Source organism: Chamaea fasciata, unplaced genomic scaffold (genome assembly GCF_029207755.1).
Source record: "Chamaea fasciata isolate MVZ Bird 193981 ecotype frontalis unplaced genomic scaffold, bChaFas1.0.hap1 SCAF_8, whole genome shotgun sequence".
In the NCBI taxonomy this organism is placed as follows: Eukaryota; Metazoa; Chordata; class Aves; order Passeriformes; family Sylviidae; genus Chamaea; species Chamaea fasciata.
In genome coordinates, this window is record NW_027094093.1 from 2,329,919 (window position 1) to 2,347,857 (window position 17,939).

General features: G+C 45.0%; 1 protein-coding gene across 9 annotated transcripts in view; it reads left to right on the plus strand.

Moving 5' to 3' along the window:
* The window catches only part of AGAP1 (ArfGAP with GTPase domain, ankyrin repeat and PH domain 1), a 308,736-nt gene that overhangs the window by 138,624 nt on the left and 152,173 nt on the right, over positions 1 to 17,939 (plus strand). For 8 of the 9 annotated variants that reach the window (XM_066189389.1, XM_066189390.1, XM_066189391.1 and 5 more), the window contains 2 exons: positions 5,176 to 5,331; positions 10,080 to 10,172. In XM_066189389.1, the coding sequence (XP_066045486.1) occupies positions 5,176 to 5,331; positions 10,080 to 10,172 (249 nt within the window). The remainder of the gene's footprint in view (positions 1 to 5,175; positions 5,332 to 10,079; positions 10,173 to 17,939) is intronic. The other variant, XM_066189387.1, reaches the window with a different exon arrangement.

The following is a 17,939-nucleotide window of genomic DNA, read 5'->3' on the forward strand; positions in this document are numbered from 1 at the left end:
ACTTCTTGCCAGTGATCAGAACTGTTTGGGAAAGTCGAGGCAAGGTAGCTTTTGTGATAAGGCTCCCTAGATTCAGTTTTAATAAAAGTGAAATGATGTTCTTTACTGCCTTTGCCAGGTGTCATAATTACCTAAAGGGGCAATTGCATCACCAGTCAAAGATGTCTCTCTTCTGAGACTGATGTCATGCCTAAAAGTAGAGGCCAGGAATCTGTTTCATGTCGTATCTCCTTTGTGCTACACTTAAAGGCAGTATGACCTTGTTTAAGGGAAGGAAGCTGAATCCTTATCCCAGACTTAAAAGAACTTTGCAACTGCAATTCCAAGTTTAAGATGATTTGGGGCAAGATTTGCCATCTCTGATCTTGGCTGGAAGACTGGCTGGTGTCTTGCCCTTTGGAACATCTCTCTTGGCGTAATGATGTTTCTCTGAAGATTTCCTCCATGAATCAAACCCGTTATCGGTGCAGTGCCCTGCCACTTGCATTCTCCACAGGAGCAAAGGCCTTCAGAGGCAGTGGTTACACGCAGCACTTCAGATAAAGTCGGATACTGTTCCCTCTCTGGTTGGATCATCCTGGGGATTGAACTCCTGCAAACTCTCCAGATGACTCTGCAGTCAAAAGCTTAGGCTGTAGAGAAAGAAGAAAAAAAGAAGTATTGAATGTCACCTTACCCAGGCTAGTCCTTAGCACACTCGGGGGGAATTCTAAGGCTCAGCACCATCCAGGGCTTCTGTGGTTTCAGTCTGCCAGGCTGGACAGGGCTTGGAGCAGTCTGGTGTGGTGGAAGGTGTCCCTGCCCATGGCAGGGTGTTGGAATGAGATCAGCCTGAATGTCCTTTCCAATCCAAACCATTCTGGGATTCTGTGAAAGACTTGTCTGTGTGTTTGGGTGCTTCTCTATCCGCATGTCCAGGAGTCTGAGGTGGTGAATGCCTCGGTAAGATCCCCTTCCAGAAAATGCTCTCAGGAATGTCTACAGTTACGTATTTCCAGAGACCCGTTCCACACAGTAAGATGCTTCCTATTCCAGAGACAAAATCCACTTGTCTTTGTCATAGATGCTCCTTAATTTTCCTTCTTAATTTTTAACATGTATGTCAGTCAAGGGGAAGGCTTTCCTTGAAAAACCTTGATACCCAGAGCCAACAGCCCTTGCAAGTACTTCAGGTACCTCTGTTGGCTTTCAGGGCAGCACAGATTGCAAGGAAAGAATTTTAGTCTCAAATCCAAGGATTATCATTCATGACCATGATGGACAGAACTGTTGTATGCCCTGTCAACAAGAGGGATGGTGCGACCCCGCTTACATTCTGTCTGCTGCATTCAGGTATTCCAGTCAGAGCTCACTGTCTGGCTTTTTGGAGCCCTTGAAGAGGTAGACAGAGTTGTTTAGAGGGGAAGAAGTGTTGGGCAGTGGATTGGAGGCCTCTTACTGGCCACAGGGTGTCTTGGAATAGGTCTTTAATTTACTTTTTACAGGTACAGACCAGTCACTTCTGTATCTCTGTGCTCTGCATGTCTATCCCACTTTTCATTTCCCCATTTCACTATCCCTTGACAATCTTCCTTCCTAGGCATGATATGCTTGTATACCATGCTAAGTCTAATTTCAAAGAAGAATGAATTCCCTTTTCCCTCACGAAACCCCACAGAGGCGTTCCTTGTCCCTAAATTCATCCTGGTGCTAGAGGAGCTGCTTGTCCTTTACACCTGACATATTAGGAAGGCAATTTTAAGATACTGACTTAGAGGAATAGTTCCAGTAAAAACAATCCCAAAGGGCTGTTTCCTCTGCCAAGCCCCTGGAAGTAGAGATCATCTGGATCCCAAACTCATGAGGCTCTCAGCTGGGCCCCACCTTTGGTCCTCAGTGCCCGTGTGTGGGGGCTGGATAACCTGCTGAGGAGTCACCTGCAACTGGGCCTGGGTTTGAGTTTGCACTCTTGTGAAAACAGCTGGAAAATCCTTTGGCACAACAGCCGTCCCTGCTGTTTGTGTGAAAGACTCCGGAGAAATCGATGTGCAGTTTCCAGCCAGGAATCCCCAGCAGTGTGAGCTTACTTGTGAACTGCAGTTTTGAAGGTAAAGATGGAAAGATTGTTTGGCAAGTGACTATAATTCCTTGAAAATCTGCAGTCTGCATATGTTTTCATAATGGCTGGCTTTCCTAGAATTCAGCTGTTACGTTCTGCTGTGAGAGGAAACTAAAAATGGCCCCATGTTTCCATGTCTGCCTGGTCTCCGTGCATTCCTTTATGACAGAGGGACCTTTACACATCCTTTAGTGAAAAAAATTCTCCTTGATATCCGATCTAAATCTCCTTTGGTGCAACTTGCTGTTCCCTCTCCTCCTGTCCCTGTTCCCTGGGAGCAGAGCCCGACCCCCCCGGCTGTCCCCTCCTGTCAGGGAGTTGTGCAGAGCCACAAGGTCCCCCCTGAGCCTCCTCTTCTCCAGGCTGAGCCCCTTTCCCAGCTCCCTCAGCCTCTCCTGGGGCTCCAGCTCTGTTCCCTTCCCTAGACATGCTCCAGCCCCTCAGTGTCCATCCGTGTGGGCTGCGGTGCCAAGGGTTGTTTCCTGGTCAGCAGTGTCGTTCTCCAAGGAGATTAGCATTTTCCTGGGAAGGGCGTGGAGCTTAACATGCCCTACAGACCTGCAGCTCAGGTGTGGCTGCCACACAAGCTCGCTCCTTACTGTCTGTTGCAAATCTGTAGTGATGAATTATTTATGTTTGCACAATGCCTCCAGACGGTTTTTACTACAACGTGATTGTCCAAAAAATGTAAATTAAACTACTGAAAGCAAAGTGCAGTCAAGCTTGGTCATCCATAATTTCATTGTACGTAAGACCTGATTATTGATGAGCTTTTTGGAAATTTTCTGGAATGTCGAAACTAAAAGAGGAATGATAATGTATTTAATGCCACATACATCACAGTTCTTTTGTATTTACAAGGTTGTTTCTAAGTAATCTAATATTTTTCTAGAACAAGCATTTCAGATACTTCCCTGTGAGGGTGGGCAGGCCCTGGCACAGGGTGCCCAGAGCAGCTGTGGCTGCCCCTGGATCCCTGGCAGTGCCCAAGGTCAGGCTGGACAGGGCTTGGGGCAGCCTGGGACAGTGGAAGGTGTCCCTGTCCATGGCAAGGAGTTGGAATTAGATGATCCTTGGGGTCCCTTCCAACCCAAACCATTCTGTGGTTTTTCCAAGTGTTTCTCTGCTTGCGTTTTCCATTGTTCCAGCCAGCGGCTTATTCTGAAATCTTTATTTACAAAGTTGGAAATCCACTGGGCTTGGTGTGTGACGAGAGAAACATTGCCTGCAGGACTTCTTTTACAGAAACTCTCTGTGTGTCTTTGGGGAATGGAATATCCAACAGGTTTGTGTTTCCCTTTAGGAGTTACTCACTCCCAGAAAATAAATCACTTAGAAATCCAGTAGACTACTGCAAAAAGTGTAAAATGATGCTATAAAATGGTGAAGGATTTTAAAGATAAAATTTTAGGGAATCCTTCATGTTCTCCATCTGGGAAGTAGGCTCTTAGGGTATACATCTGTTAATTTCAGTTAAAAAAAAAAAAAAAGGTTTCTTTGCCACCCTTCTCATCTCCAGCACATTTAGTGGTTTGGGAGCAAACTGCTACAGAGACAGGAAAAGCAAATGTGAGGTAATTGAGGCCACTTCTTCCCAGGTTGTCCTGCTCATCTGTCCAGTGTTACCATTCTCCATTAGGACACTAAAAATGATCATTTCAGTTGCGTTACTTCATCTCCCTTGTTTTGTACACATCTCCCAGTTCTGCTGCCACTTCCTCTGGCTTTTGAGAATGTTGTAGGAAGTCTCTTTCCAGCCCCACTGTGCTTTCAGTGCCTTCACCTCTGCCCCCTGCTTTGGAGAAGCTGCAGGAATCAGAAGGGAACTTGGAACATGGAGGGACTTGAGCTGGGTGTAAGGGATTGTCTCCTACTTTTTCATCCTGACTGTTTGCAGCTTGAGATCCTGATCCCCAGGGAGCATGAGGGAAGTCCCATCAGGCATCTTTCTTCTCAGGAATTCTGGAAATACCCTCTTACCACCTTTCCTCACGTCCTCTAGGAAACTTGACTGCTTTAAAGATGGACATTCCTCCTTCTCTGTGCACCCCAGACATTTCTTTCCCCCCAAAAAGCTATGTGTGAGTTGTTGCCCAGCCCCTTTATCCACTGCTGTTCCTCTGCTGAGTTTTCCACCCCCAGCAGGCAGAATTTTCCCTGTTGTGCTGCCCCAGTCCCCCATCAGCACATAGAGCATCTCCTCCTTGGTGTTTCTAGTACTCGTTTATGTTGTGTGCAATAAGTCCTTTTAAAGAAAAAATAAGACTTTTCTTTTTAATCACATTTTGGTCCTTTCCATTTTGTCTGGTTTCCTCACCTTCTTGCTTTTAGGAATTTGTTACCTCTGTTCATTGATTCTTTTATAGGCTCAGTGCTTTCTTTCTTTCAGGACTAGGATGTAACATCCCAGTTTTGGCTATTTTGAATTTGTTGGAATATCTTTCTTACAAGTTTTGTATCTTTGTACCAGTGGCTTCAGCAAATCCTGTGCAGGGCCAGGAGTTGGACTCGATTATCCTGTCGAGTCCCTTGCAGCTCAGGAAATACTGTGATGCTTGGAATGTGTTGGGATTTATCCAGCCCCTTCATTTTACAGCCCCCCTCATTTTACAACCCTGAATTATTTTCATTTTCTTGATCAGCTCTCAGAGAGCTGGTGTTTCCAGACTAGGTTTAACTCCAGCTATGCAGCTCCACAGCACTGGGTATTTTCTTCTAGAATTCAGTTTAGTAGAAATCCAGATTTGGAAGGTTTTCCCCAATGTTTCGCTTACTGGTACACTAGAAAACAAATGAAACTGTTGATACCCGGTAACGGTTATACTGTGTAAAATGAAAATATACCTGCTGTATAAACAGCTCTAAGCGTTCAAAAAATAATGGCAGGGGAGATGTTTAAAGGCTTGGAATAGAAATGTGTGGAAAAGTGGCAGTAGGGCAGCCCTGCTGAGCCCCTGAGCCCTGGCTGTACTTCTGCATAAGTTTGGAGTAAATCGGGAGTAAATAAGATGCAGCTGTGGATTGTCATTTCTTGAAAGCAGTGTACCGCTGTTTAAAACTCCCTTTAATCCTTGCAGACCAGTAATGGAGGAGGGAGTTTAAGTGATTATTCCTCCTCTGTCCCATCAACTCCAAGCACCAGCCAGAAGGAGCTGCGGATTGATGTTCCTCCCACTGCCAACACACCAACTCCTGTCCGTAAACAGTCCAAGCGCCGATCCAACCTCTTCACGGTGAGTGAGCCAGGGGCCCCTGCTGCCGTGGAGACAGCCTGAGCCTCAGCCCCCTGAGCTGGGCTGCTCTGGGACACACAGGAGGGCTGAGATGGATCTGGGGGCTTCAAACAAAAACAGCTTGGAGTTGTCGTGGGGTGGTTCTGCTTGAGACCTACACAGGAGCACTCGTCCTAGGAAGACAGGTTGAGAGGCTTGAGGTTATTCAGCCTGGAGGAGAGGAGGCTTTTGGGGGGCCTTAGAGCCCTTTTCAGTGCCTAAAGGAGCTCCAGGAGAGCTGGAGAGGGGCTTGGGACAAGGGCCTGGAGGGATGGGACTTCCACTGACAGGGCAGGGTTACATGAGATAAGGGGAAGGAATTCCTCTCTGTGAGGGTGGGGCAGCCCTGGCACAGGGTGCCCAGAGAAGCTGTGGCTGTCCCTGGATCCCAGGAAGTGTCCAGGGCCAGCTTGGATAGGGCTTGGGGCAGCCTGGGACAGTGGAAGGTGTCCCTGCCCGTGGCAGGGACTGGATGGGCTTCAAGCTCCTTCCCAAACCAAACTACCCCGTGCTATTTCTATTATTACACAGAATCAGATCACTTTTTTCTTCTCCAGGGTTAAAAAAGATGATGGAGGTTAAAGTAACTTTTTTTCTTTCCAAACCACCTGTTTTTTTGCTTCTTTGAGAGGCCAAAAAACCCAAAATCAAACAAAAAAATCAAATAGAAAGCTGCCTGGTGCAATATGGCAGGTCTTTGTTATGCAGAAGTAGTTTGGGAGATGCTAGTGAAGCCCTGAGTGAAGGTTTCATTGGTTTAAGCCCTCTTGCTGAAAGCTCTGGGATCGTGTTGCAGTTGTAATTGTGGCTTGTAAGCAGTTTTTCGACAGTTCACACACATCACAGCAAACTCAGCATCCCCCTGGCCTCTCGTGTAACTCACTTGGGGCTTGTAGCTACATGTTAGTTGTGTTTAGGAGCCCCCAACTTCCCTGCCAACATGGAGAATTTATATATTTTATTCCGGAGTGTCATGCTCACTTCCCACATGCAAACCCCACAAAACCTTTCCCTCATACTCTGAGGGAAATCTGAGCTCTCCGCCTGCAGCAAGTGGAAAGTTCATTCACCGTTTTGGAGCTCTGAGTGACAGCACAGAGCCCCAGCGATCCCATGTCCATCCCAACAGAGGTATTTTGATTTAAACTCCTATAAAGGAGAGGAAATCATGCATTTGTGTTTGGGTGCAAATGTGCAGGTGGAAAACAATAAAATGAGCGGCCTAGGAAGAAGTGTCCCAGCTTTGACGCCAATATTTGCTAACAGTCGTGCGGATTTCTCCCTGTTGGTGGGAATAATCTGGAGTTTGGTGGGAGAATTCCAGAGTTCCCAACCCCACTAGATGTCAGTGTCAGCCCAGAAACCAGCAGCAGTCAGAGCTCTGGAAACACCGCCGTCCATCCACGTCCAGGCTGAAGGATGCGTGAGCTGCTGCCAGCGCTCCAGAGGTGGTGCTGACATTTGGGAAAGTGGGGATGTTTCAGCTGGGAGCATCTGTAAATCTGAGAACGGGAGGAGAGAAAAACAGATCCATCTACAGTCACAGGAAAGGTCTGAGAAGAATGTTAAGTCAGCTGCAAACAAACAGACTAAAGCTCTGGTTTGTGATAATTAATGAGAACCATATTTACTAATATGAGAGGGTGTTGATAGTTGTCTTAATGTCTGATAACTGGGAAAAATAATAATAATTTGCCTTTGCAGAATGAGTTGTGTCTTTTAAAGTGGATGTAGTGAGATTGTTTAATGAGCTGCCCTGTAATCTGTGTCCTGAAGTACTTAACACCCACTCTTGCTGTAACCCAGCTTTTGTGCCAAGTTATAACCTGGAGTTACTTAATTGAATAAATAGATAACCAATATTTTCTGTGTAGTTATGAACAGAGTGTGTAATGAAAACATTTTACTGTTTAGCTCTGGTTTCTTGCTGTGCTTCTCTTCCCACTCACTTATGCCTTTACCTCTTACAGAATCAGATGTATTTCTGTTAAATCATTGCAAGTTACCCCTTATTATCTAGCACAGGTAATCTGTTTAGTGATCTTTAGATCTTCCGTTGTTGGAAGAGGACTGGGCTAAGCAGTAAACATTTGATTCTTCTTAGTTACAGTTTTTGAGTTGGAATAGGGATGAGTATTTTAAACATCTTCAGTGCATTAAATGCAGCATCTCATCTTTTTGACATTGGGTATTAGTGTTTGTTATAAAGCTATTGTTGCAGCAGCTGATTTTCCCCTTAAGTGATAGGATAGATGAAACATTAGAGGAGTTGATATCCTTTGTTTTGGACAGTGTGATAACAGGGACCACCAAATCATCTTGTACAGGGTAGGTGAGGATTTACAATGCATTTATGAGACTCACTGAGCAGGAAGCTGATTGTAACCATGTCTGATCCCACACTGGGTGAGGGAGTTTCTGGCATAGAAAGGTGCATCACCTTTCCCACATTCAGTGTTACCTATCCTACGTATTTACAGAATTCCAAGAGAGTTTTTCAAACTTAAAATGAGCTCTCTGTCTCAGTATCAACTCTTAGAGATGAGTATTTTACTTTTGGGATGCTCTGCACTGCTGATCTGGGTCTGGTTGTGCCCAAACTCAGATGTGACATCTTGGGTCAAGTTTTACATGGATTAAGTCTGTGAGTGACTTCCAGTGCAAAAGGGAAATCACTCCAGTGATATTCGTGCAGGTGTTTGAATTTTTCCAGACTTTTTCTGGTTTGCTGGCACCAAGTTTTAAATAGAACCACTTACCGTGTAGATGTGCCATCAGAAAACGTCCTAGGAAGTGTTGCTCCAGCGTGGTTTGGAGTGGATTTTTTTCTGCTAGGATGTAAGACATATTGTGTGTGTCGTAGGTACAAAAGCATAAAAGATCAGATCTCTGTTTCACTGCACAATTTATCTTTATAAACAGTGGAGCGTGCTAAGATTCTCCCCTGGAAAACGTTAGGGATTCTGTGACTACAAGCAGCTAGAAGGGAATTTGCCTAACAGAAATCCCTGTGTTTGCGTGCTTTTGGCATTTACCAATGTTTTGCGTTTAGATACTTCCCTTCCATGTGCAGCTTGTGATTTCCAGCTGCAGTAACTTCTAGGGAATGGTGGTGATTTAAAACCAGAAATGAAAAACAGCATGTAAATATTCAGCCTGCATTTCAGAGGCAGGGTCCTTTCTCGAAAAAAAAAAAAAAGTCAGATAAAAAAGAAACATTCAAGTTGACAACTCCCCTCCCAAAGATTTGGGCACCTTCACTGAGTTTCTTTACAATGTCACTTACGGGCGCTTTGCGCCATTGAAGCTTTGTTTTGCCTTGTATTCTTGGGAAGTGGCACTTTCAGAGGCAGAAATCTGTCTTGAAGGACGAGGAACAATAGTTATCCTGCACACTGGATTTCATCCCTCCCACTTGTTTTGCTTGCTTTCATTTGTTCTTTGTTTAATTCCCCGGCACGTCATTCCATTGCCCCGAACCATAGTAACTGGGGATAGGAGCCCGCTCCCGGCGGAGCGGGGCTGGCAGCGCGGGATCCCCGCTGGGTGAATGCGCTGCTCAGAATGCTCTTACTCGGAGTCCTCCTCGCTCCCTCCCCTCGTGCCCCAGCGCAGCTGCCCCGGGGGTTTGTTCTTCCTTGCACCCCTTTGTGGGATGGGGACAGCGGCATTGGCGATCCCAGATCCCGGTTATCCTCCCGCTTTCGGTGTCTCTTTCCACTGGAAGCGCGGAGCGGGCTCTGACGTGGCCCCGGTTCTCATTAGCTCCCCGTGGCGGTGCCGGACACCACCAATGGGCTCCTTTCATACATCATCGCAGAGTTGAAAAGCGCACGAAAATGTTTTCCCATTTCCAATATTGTGTGAGTAATGTTCCCATTGGAAAGTAATGGAGTGAAGTTGTCACTTGTCAGCGCAGTTATTAAGGAGGATGACTCTCGGGTCTTCTTTTTGTAATAAAATAAATCTGTCAAAACCACTGTGCCCCTGCGTTCTGTCGCAATAACGGGCTGCGATGTGAATAAGTTCTTCGAATTCCCATCTTACATGAAAAGTCGTGAAGGGAGCGCTGTGACCTTACTCCTGCAGCAGTTCCAGCCTTGGAGAAAGCCAGGATAAAGCAATTCAGGTTTTAGGCATTGGTAAAATTCTCCTCATGCTAATTTTTCCACATTGTGTTCAGATAACTTTTTCCAGTCACTGGCTTTTCTTGCTGTTCCAACTTTCTAACCATCCCAAGGCAGAAAAAAAATAAAAATGAGTTGAAGTCCATATGGTCCAACCCAGCATTATAAAATTGTATTTCTAAATAGTTGCTGCCATGTCTAAGAAGCACACAGGTGTGAATTAAATGTATGCATGGGCATATTAAATTTTTTTAATGAGGAGGTGGCACCTTCATTCCCCTTTGGAGCTACTGTTGGAAACTTCAGAAATGTGTCCTCTGATGTGTTGTGGGTCTTCAGGCAGTGAAGCTGCAACTCTTAAAATCCAAATGCATTTCAAACTAGAGGATGGTTGAAATTTATGGGTGGTGGATGGGAAATTTATTCAGATTTTAGGATGCTTACATACTTGTGCAGACCCAATTTTTGAGCCTGTATTTACCCGCCAAATTATTTTTTAATTGCCCCGAAAGAAAAGAAGGCAAATAAAAGCATCCTTGGTGTGCGTTTAATGGAGCACAAACTTTTCTTTTCGCTCTGCAGTCTCGGAAAGGGAGTGACCCAGACAAAGAGAAGAAGGTCCTGGAGAGCAGAACAGACAGCATTGGAAGCGGCCGCGCAATCCCAATTAAACAGGTAATGCCGAAATAGTTGCATTTTTCCCTTCCCTGCTTTCCATAGTTGGGAGACACACCTCGGGTCCGCGGCTCGGCGGTGGCGGGGCCAGCGCGCCGAGCGGCGTTTGATGTGCGCCGGTGATGAATGTGGAAGTCACTCACTTGACATCAATTAGGAGAGGTTCCTATGTGTATTAAAATAGGATCATTAGAATAAGAAGAGGGAAAATGTGACAACAGGCCTAATGAAGTGCAGTCTGCCGGCCTGCATATGGAGCGGGTTTCTAGGCTGTGCTGGCTTCAAAGCTGCCTTTGTAGAGGGGGCTTTGATTGGGCCGAGTGCTGCCAGGCGCAGGGTAAATCAGATCGCTCGACAAGAGCCCCTTGTGATCGCGGGAATAGCCTGATGTGGCCCTAATTTGCTACCACAGACGGACATCTGAACACAGTTTCAGGCTGCTCCGTAACAACGAGGCAATTAGTTGTGATAATCATGGCCGGTGTGTCAGCTGCGCGCTCTTGTTTGTAATTTGCTAATGAAGGGATTGTAACTTTGATTAGGTTCAGTTTCATTTAGGCCTTATTATATAAGAGAACGTTTACAGCTGTAATGTGTGGCCTTAATTAAACTTTCTCATTACACAACAGGACTTGAAGCCGAGGATTTGTTTTGGTCTGTTTTTACTAGCCTAGATGCACTTTCATTAGCCTGGAAACTCGATGCTAAATTGTAGCTGGGAACAGTCCTTTGAGAGGCAAAAGTGGTGCCAGCGGTGGATGGCAAGTATTTGGGGAGTGAGATGATTTGCTTTCTCAAATGAAATGGCACCGAATCCATGTGGTTGAGATCTCCATGTTCCCATGGAATGCTTCTCACGCCGTTCCTGTGTCACTGTTTGCAAGTGTTTACTCATGTGTGAGAGTTGCCTTGCTAGAGATAAGCTCCCTTTCTTTTCCCCTTATTTTCTTCCCACACGTTTCTTTCCAGTTGTTTTGGTGCCTTTCCTGCCCTCCACAGGCCTACTTGCCTCTCCTAATCTTCCCTCAATCCATGCCTTATCCTCCCAGGTAGCCATGGATGTACTGTGTGGAGCTGGATTTACATATTTTGGGGTTTTCCATGTTTTTCCTCTACTTCTGCATGTGAGGAGGAGTTGATTTTGTACCCTTAACTATTAGCTGTGATTTTTCTTCCTAAAGTTATTCTAAAAGACCTTTTGGGACCATCAGGCAGCAAAAATGCTGTCGTGTGTGAATCTCTAGTAGGCAAATTTTAATCAAGCGCACTGCAATCCAGAAGAGTAGTTTGAAAGCAGAGGAGCTCAGTATTTGGCTCTGCATTCAAGGGAGGAGATTTCGGTTTTATTTTCCTACAGCTTTTGTACGGTACAGGATGGGTTAGACCGGCTGCAATCCTTTTGGGTAATGCTAATTTACCACAAGTGCGGCTGAGAATGTAAAACTGAGGAATAGATGTGCCAGTATTTATTCCAGGCATGCATACTGTTCTTTCCCGAAATGCTGTTGTATGGAATTAATTTGGTTAAAAGTACATTCGTAGGGAGAGCGTTGTAAGGTAAACATTGTAAGCATGATTGTGCCACAGTGTGTTGTAAAGAAATATGCCTTAAAATACCTGGAATTTCTGTATGGAAAAATTCTCCTTGCAGCCCTGCTTGTGTACCAAATCTGACCAATCTTTTGGGAACATGTCATTCTTGTTACTAATCCCAGTTACGGTAATTTCATTTTGTCACATACAAGCCATTACCCCCAAATCCTTGATGTGCATCCTCAGCAGATCCATCCCCTTCTTTGGGCTTTGGGGGTGGGAACTTGGGAGGTTTTTGTAGTGCTGTAGGGCTGCTGCTCCCAGTGGGATTTCACGTCACGCTCAGGTGTCAGGAGGAGGGATTTTGGAGGTCTGGTCGGTAGAGGTGGCTCCAGGTTCAGTTGCTGGTACGTTCGCAGGGGGCTTGACAGGTGCCAGGTCCTTGGAGCTGTCTCTGAGGCAGCAGAAATTCCTGCTAGGAAAGCTGGTGTCTTACTTCATGCCTTAACTGGGAATAAGACAGAGGGATGTGGAAAGGAACTTCTTGACCTAAAAATCTTTGTGCTGCTGTTCTTAAGATGAGAAACCCCTTCCATCATGATGTTTTCTGTGGTAAGTGGAGTCACGGAGTCATTAAGGTTGGAAAAACCCTCTAAGATCACCAGGTCCAGTGTTTAAACGAGCACTGCCAAGACCACCACTAACCCATGTCCCCACGCACCAGATCCTCATGGATTTTAAATCCCTCCAGGGATGGGGACTCCACCACTGCCCTAGGCAGCTTTGCCAATGCCTGACTGCCCTTTCTGTGAAGAAATGTTTCCTAGTATCCAACCTGAATCTTCCGTGGTGCAACTTGAGGCTGTTTCTTCTTGTTCTGTCTCTTGTTGCTTGGGATATGTGGGAATGGAAAGAGAAATGTGGTTTCAGACTGCAGCATTCCCAGGATTGCTCTGGGAGAATAAAACTAAACTACAACAACAAAAAAGCTCCACCAAAAAAAACCCCAAACAACCAACAAAACCAAACTCAGCAACACCCCACAAACAAATGATTAAACCTCCAGTCAAAACAAGTTCCTTGGAGGCTGGAAATGGTTTTGAGGAAAAAGTGGAATCTCTCCCAGCACTATGAAAGAGTTGCTGATCGTTCCGGAACACCCAGGTATGGACCTGCACAGCTGCCAGTGGGTTTTGGTCAAAAGAAGCCAAGTGTAACCTGCTCCTGCATTCCTGTTTTTGGTGCCTGAATCCCTGTGAGTTTAAGGGAAATGCCTGAGTTTGGGAGGGTTTGGATGGTGCCCTGAGCAGCCTGGGCTAGGGGAAAGCGTCCCTGCCCATGGCGTTGGAATGAGATTGGCTATAGGGTCTGTTCCAACCCAAGCCATTCCAGGATTCCATGAACGAGGTAAAATTGTGAATAGCCTATTTCCTTCCGTGGAAACGCCTAATTCCTTCAGGGCTTCATCCTTAACTCAGAGCAGCCTGGTCAAAAAGAGTTAACGTTCTTATTCTCTGTGTCCTTTCTACATGGTAAAGCTGATTTTTCACTGCGGCGCTAAATTTGGTTTTATTGGGCTAAGCCATATAAAACTGTCCTGATGGCCCTTCGTGCTCACAGCAGAAACCCAAAATGTAGGCAATGAAAAACAGGCTTGTTTTTAAAGGGTGGCTGCTTGCTTCTGCCAAAATACTCTTCGAGTGAGCGAAATTTTGAGAAGGCAGATTTCCTGGGGGGGTACCAACACTAGGTGCGTGCAGCCATATGAGCACGTCTTAAATCCTGGACTTTTAGCAGCTGCTGAGAACTTGGAATGTCAAAATTTTTAAAAAATGATACAAAATTTCAGTTGCGTGCTTCTTAAAAATCTTGTGCAAATCAAACAGAGTCAGAAAAAGTCTTGAGCAATATTGGCTTCAAGTTTCAATCCACAGGAAGTTTGTACTTCTGTGAAGGAGGTGCTTAAACTAAGAATATTTAAGCTATTTTCTGTAGCATTGCTAGTAATACTTTTAAAGCTAGTGGCTTGCTCTGGTTGGAGAATCCTCCCCCCAAACCCATTTATTCTGGAAAAGGAGTCTTGATCCTCGTGGCCTGAGTGAATATTTTGAAGAATATTTTTAAGCACACATTGGGCTGCACAGTTTCGGGGAATTGACTTTCTAGGACGGGAGGTTTTGTAGCGTTTTGGGAAAATTACTCTGTTTTTTGTGGGATTGGGAAATCTTTATCAGTAGGGCATATTCAAATTAAAAAAAAAAAAACGCACACAACAAGAAAAATAAAAGCAAGAAGCTCAGCTCAGCGGTGAGGGGGCTTGTCATGTATTAATTTTTCATTGCTGTGGAGAATTGTACATACATAATCACTTGATTGCAGTGGGAGTTAGCGAGCTCCTATGGTGTCATTTGCATAAATCTTGTTAAGTCAATGGCAGTTAATGAAGTACAAATGAGCCTGGAGAAGGTGACATGCAAATCGTGGGTGGCAGATGGGAGGTCTGTTTTTGGGATGGCAGCTGTGTGCTCTTTCTTTTTTTTTTTTTCTTTTTTTTTTTTCTTTTTAATTTTTATTATTCTTTTCCTCTGTCCTGCCCCCATCCCCCCCAGACAGGAGTGTAAATAAATACGTAAGAGCTGGCCTTGACTTTCTGCTCCCAGCCCTTCTTCTCCCTGCCCTTTGCACTTAATCACAGATGCTCACATCATTATCTGCTCTGACTATATAACCTTGACTGTTCCTTTACCAAAAACTGGCCAAAATTGGCGTTTGACACGTTGCCTCCACCCTTGGCTTACCCTGGGAGGTGCCGTACCTCCCGTGCCCCCAAACTGCTGCATCATTTAGGGATGACAAACTTGAAGCCTGGATTAGAAATAAGTGTTCTAACGGTTAGTGCTGTATTGATGACACAGTGAAAAATTTGCCATCCATGACTTGCAAAGGTGAACTTCAGAATCCGTTCCCTTCCCTCAGTTTGCAAATGGCTGGATTAATGGAGAAAGTGGAATATCTTATTCAGGCTTTACTTTTAGGTGGTATTTCAAATGACCTTCTTTGCCTGCCAGCTTGGCATATTTAAGTACATTAAAGTAATCTAAATGAAATTAGGTATTTTGTCCTTTTTTTTAGTTTTCTTTGCTCTGACCTAAAAATGGCAAATATTTTTGATATCAAGGCACAGGGGTGGCATCACTGATTTTGCTGTTCATGAAGAAGAGTTTGATTCCTGGATGCACAAGTTACAGTTTTTCCTTAAGACGGGCATAAACAAAACTGGCACTTCCCAACATACACCTGAATTTTATAAAAATATCATTGAACTCAGCAAAGGTAAATTTGAAGATGCTCTCATCAAATGTCAAACTTGGCATAAAAAACCTGTCACTTCTCCTCAGCTCCCTACAGCTGTAGGTCAGTGTTGCCTCTGTTTCAGGAGTGATTTTCTACTTCCTCTGCTTCACTGGTGATTTCCTTCTTCCAAACCTTATTTTTGTTCATTTTCAGTGCCAGTTGGGATGTTTAAACACCAGTTACACGAATCTTGCGAGGAATAACACACAACACTGTGTTGTCTTGGTCCTTCCTTTGAAGCAGTGAGATCATCCTACCTGAAACCTGTTTTCCCTTAAAACACCTGCAGCTGTCTGTCCAGCTGTTGGAGCATCTCAGCAGGCAGGGCAGTGTCTTGGAAATAGGTTTTGAAAAGGGATCATCTGCCACGTCTGGTCAGTCAGAGTGATGTCCTTAGTCATCCTCACTCCCACGAGAGCACCGCAGTGCTCCGGGCGAGTGTCACATCCGAGACTCGCCGTCCTCACAAGCAGTAAATGCTTTTTGCAGCAGCTTTCCTGGCTGCAGATGTTTACTTGGAGTCTACCAGAAGAGAGAACAAATAAGCCATGATCTTAGCAGCTCTTCCTGTTTTAATTCATCTGACTTGACAGGGTGAAAAAAAGCATCTAGAGGAGCACGACAGACAGATGATGCTACAGCCAGTAGTGCCAGGGCTTATCTGATGGCTTCTCTCTTCTGTCTGGGTCCAACATCAGGTTGTGTTTTGGAATAAAAGTGGCTAATGCAGGTAAGGGCCAAAAGCATTTGAGCAGGAGGATGGCAGCAAGCATGTGGAGGGCATACAGAGCACTGGCTCTCCTCTTTTTCCTTACAGCTGTGTGCTTCGGCACTGAACCCGGCTTCACTGACACACAGACCCGGTCCCCTGTGCTGCTGTTTGTGCTCCAAAACAGAATCCCGGAATGGTTTAGATGAGGAGGACCTAAATCCCATCCAGTGCCACCCCTGCCATGGGCAGGGACACCTTCCACTGTCCCAGGCTGCTCCAAGCCCCAGTGTCCAGCCTGGCCTTGGGCACAGCCAGGGATCCAGGGGCAGCCACAGCTGCTCTGGGCACCCTGTGCCAGGGCCTGCCCACCCTCACAGGGAAGAATTTCTTTTCAGTATCCCATCTCTCCTTGCCCTCTGTCGATTTGAATCCACTCCCCCTTGTCCTGGCGCTCCAGGCCCTCGTGAAAAGTCTCTCTCCATCTTTCTCTGAGGCTCCCCTCAGAGCATTCCCCACAACTCCTCCTACTTTGTGTTTTTTCTTTCCTGGTGCCCAGGTAGGTTTGTAGGCCGTTGTTTGCAAGCCAGTGTTGGGTGTCTCCAAGGAGCAGCTTTGCCAAAGTCACAACTGACGTGATTTACATGGAACTGGCAGATGACATGGTTTGATTTATTTATCTCCAGCATGAGGTGTAATTTCCTCTGTCACACGTCTGTCTAATCACAGTAATCAGTCTCCAGATCAGCTTGTACAAACACCAGGGTATGGTTTTGAGCCAAATACTCTTAGTGCTGAAATCTTCTGTGTAATTCCTCTGCAATTGTTTATAATCAGAACATACACATTTTGCTGGCTTCTTTTTTTTTTTTTTTTTTTAATTAGCTGATTACCAGTTATAAAATGTTTTGTACTCACTGTGGTTCTGTAAATTGTTAACTGGTCGCTACCGGTATAATTAAATATTTCAGAGCACTTGGCTATGGTTGCACTGAACTGTGAAGAAATAATGTTATATAGCCAATCAAAAAGAGATACTTGTAAACTCATTTAAAGCGTCAGAGTGTGTTAGGACTATCATGGTGATGCTTATTGCAGGAGAAATTAAAGATACAGTTTTGTGCTAAGAGGCAATACAGAAATTAGTTCCTGAATTAGTTGTTAATTGATTTGGTAATTCCCTGGGGTCTGCATGCTCTTTTTTCCTTTTTCGTTGTTGCATTCAGTTAACAGTGACTATTCCCAGTGCACTTGAAATATTTTTTCCAATTAGATCAAATGTGCCCTTACATCTGAAGAATGGCTTCAGCTCCATGTACCTGCCTGGAATAATGTTTAATTTGACTGTGAAAGCCAGGTTTGTGGGTTTTTCCAGTTGATGAGTTTCAGCTGCCATCCCAAGAAAAGCTGTAGTCCTTAGATTCTGGAATAAAATAACAGTAAAAAGCTCTCTTGCACATCTGGAGCTGGGAGCTCCAGGTGTTAAACCCTTCCCTTGCCCAAGGATCTGGTTTCTAGTCCAAGGGCATGGCCCCCCTCTGCCCCTTGGCCACAGCAGGCAGACCTGGGCACAAGCCCCAGCCTCTCTGTTTGAGACAATTCCTCTTTTCCCTCATGCAGCCATCTCCTTGTCCCACTGGTTCCTCCCATCTGCTTCCTCCTGCTTTCTGGAGTCTACTGGTTTTTCTTCCTGGGATGTCTGAGGGTTGCAGGAAGGAGCTGCAGTTTGGGTGTTTGGCTTATCAAGATTGAATGTCTTAATTTGCTGCTTTTATTTAGTCTCTTAATTTTTCAGAGTCCCTAAAATACGAGTTTTCTGTTTCAAATCTTACAAAATGTAATTATTTTATCTTTAAATACCCAGGACTGTCCTACAGTGATAGCCCTAAGCATTCTTAGCCCAAGGTGAGCCCTATTCAGCTTTATTTAAGGATCCATAAATGAAATATTATCAATAAACTTTTCAGAGAAATTAACTTTCCTTTTTTTTTTTTTTTTTTTTTAATAAACTAACCATGGCTATGGTCTGGAGCTAAGGGTGTATTTAAATGTTTATTAGTGTTGAATTGGGCAGGGGGCACACAATTTCAAACATAATACTCCATTTATTTGTGTCACCCAGTCTTCAAAGTGAGCAAAGGAGAACAGTGCCTTGCAGGGCAACAGTGGAA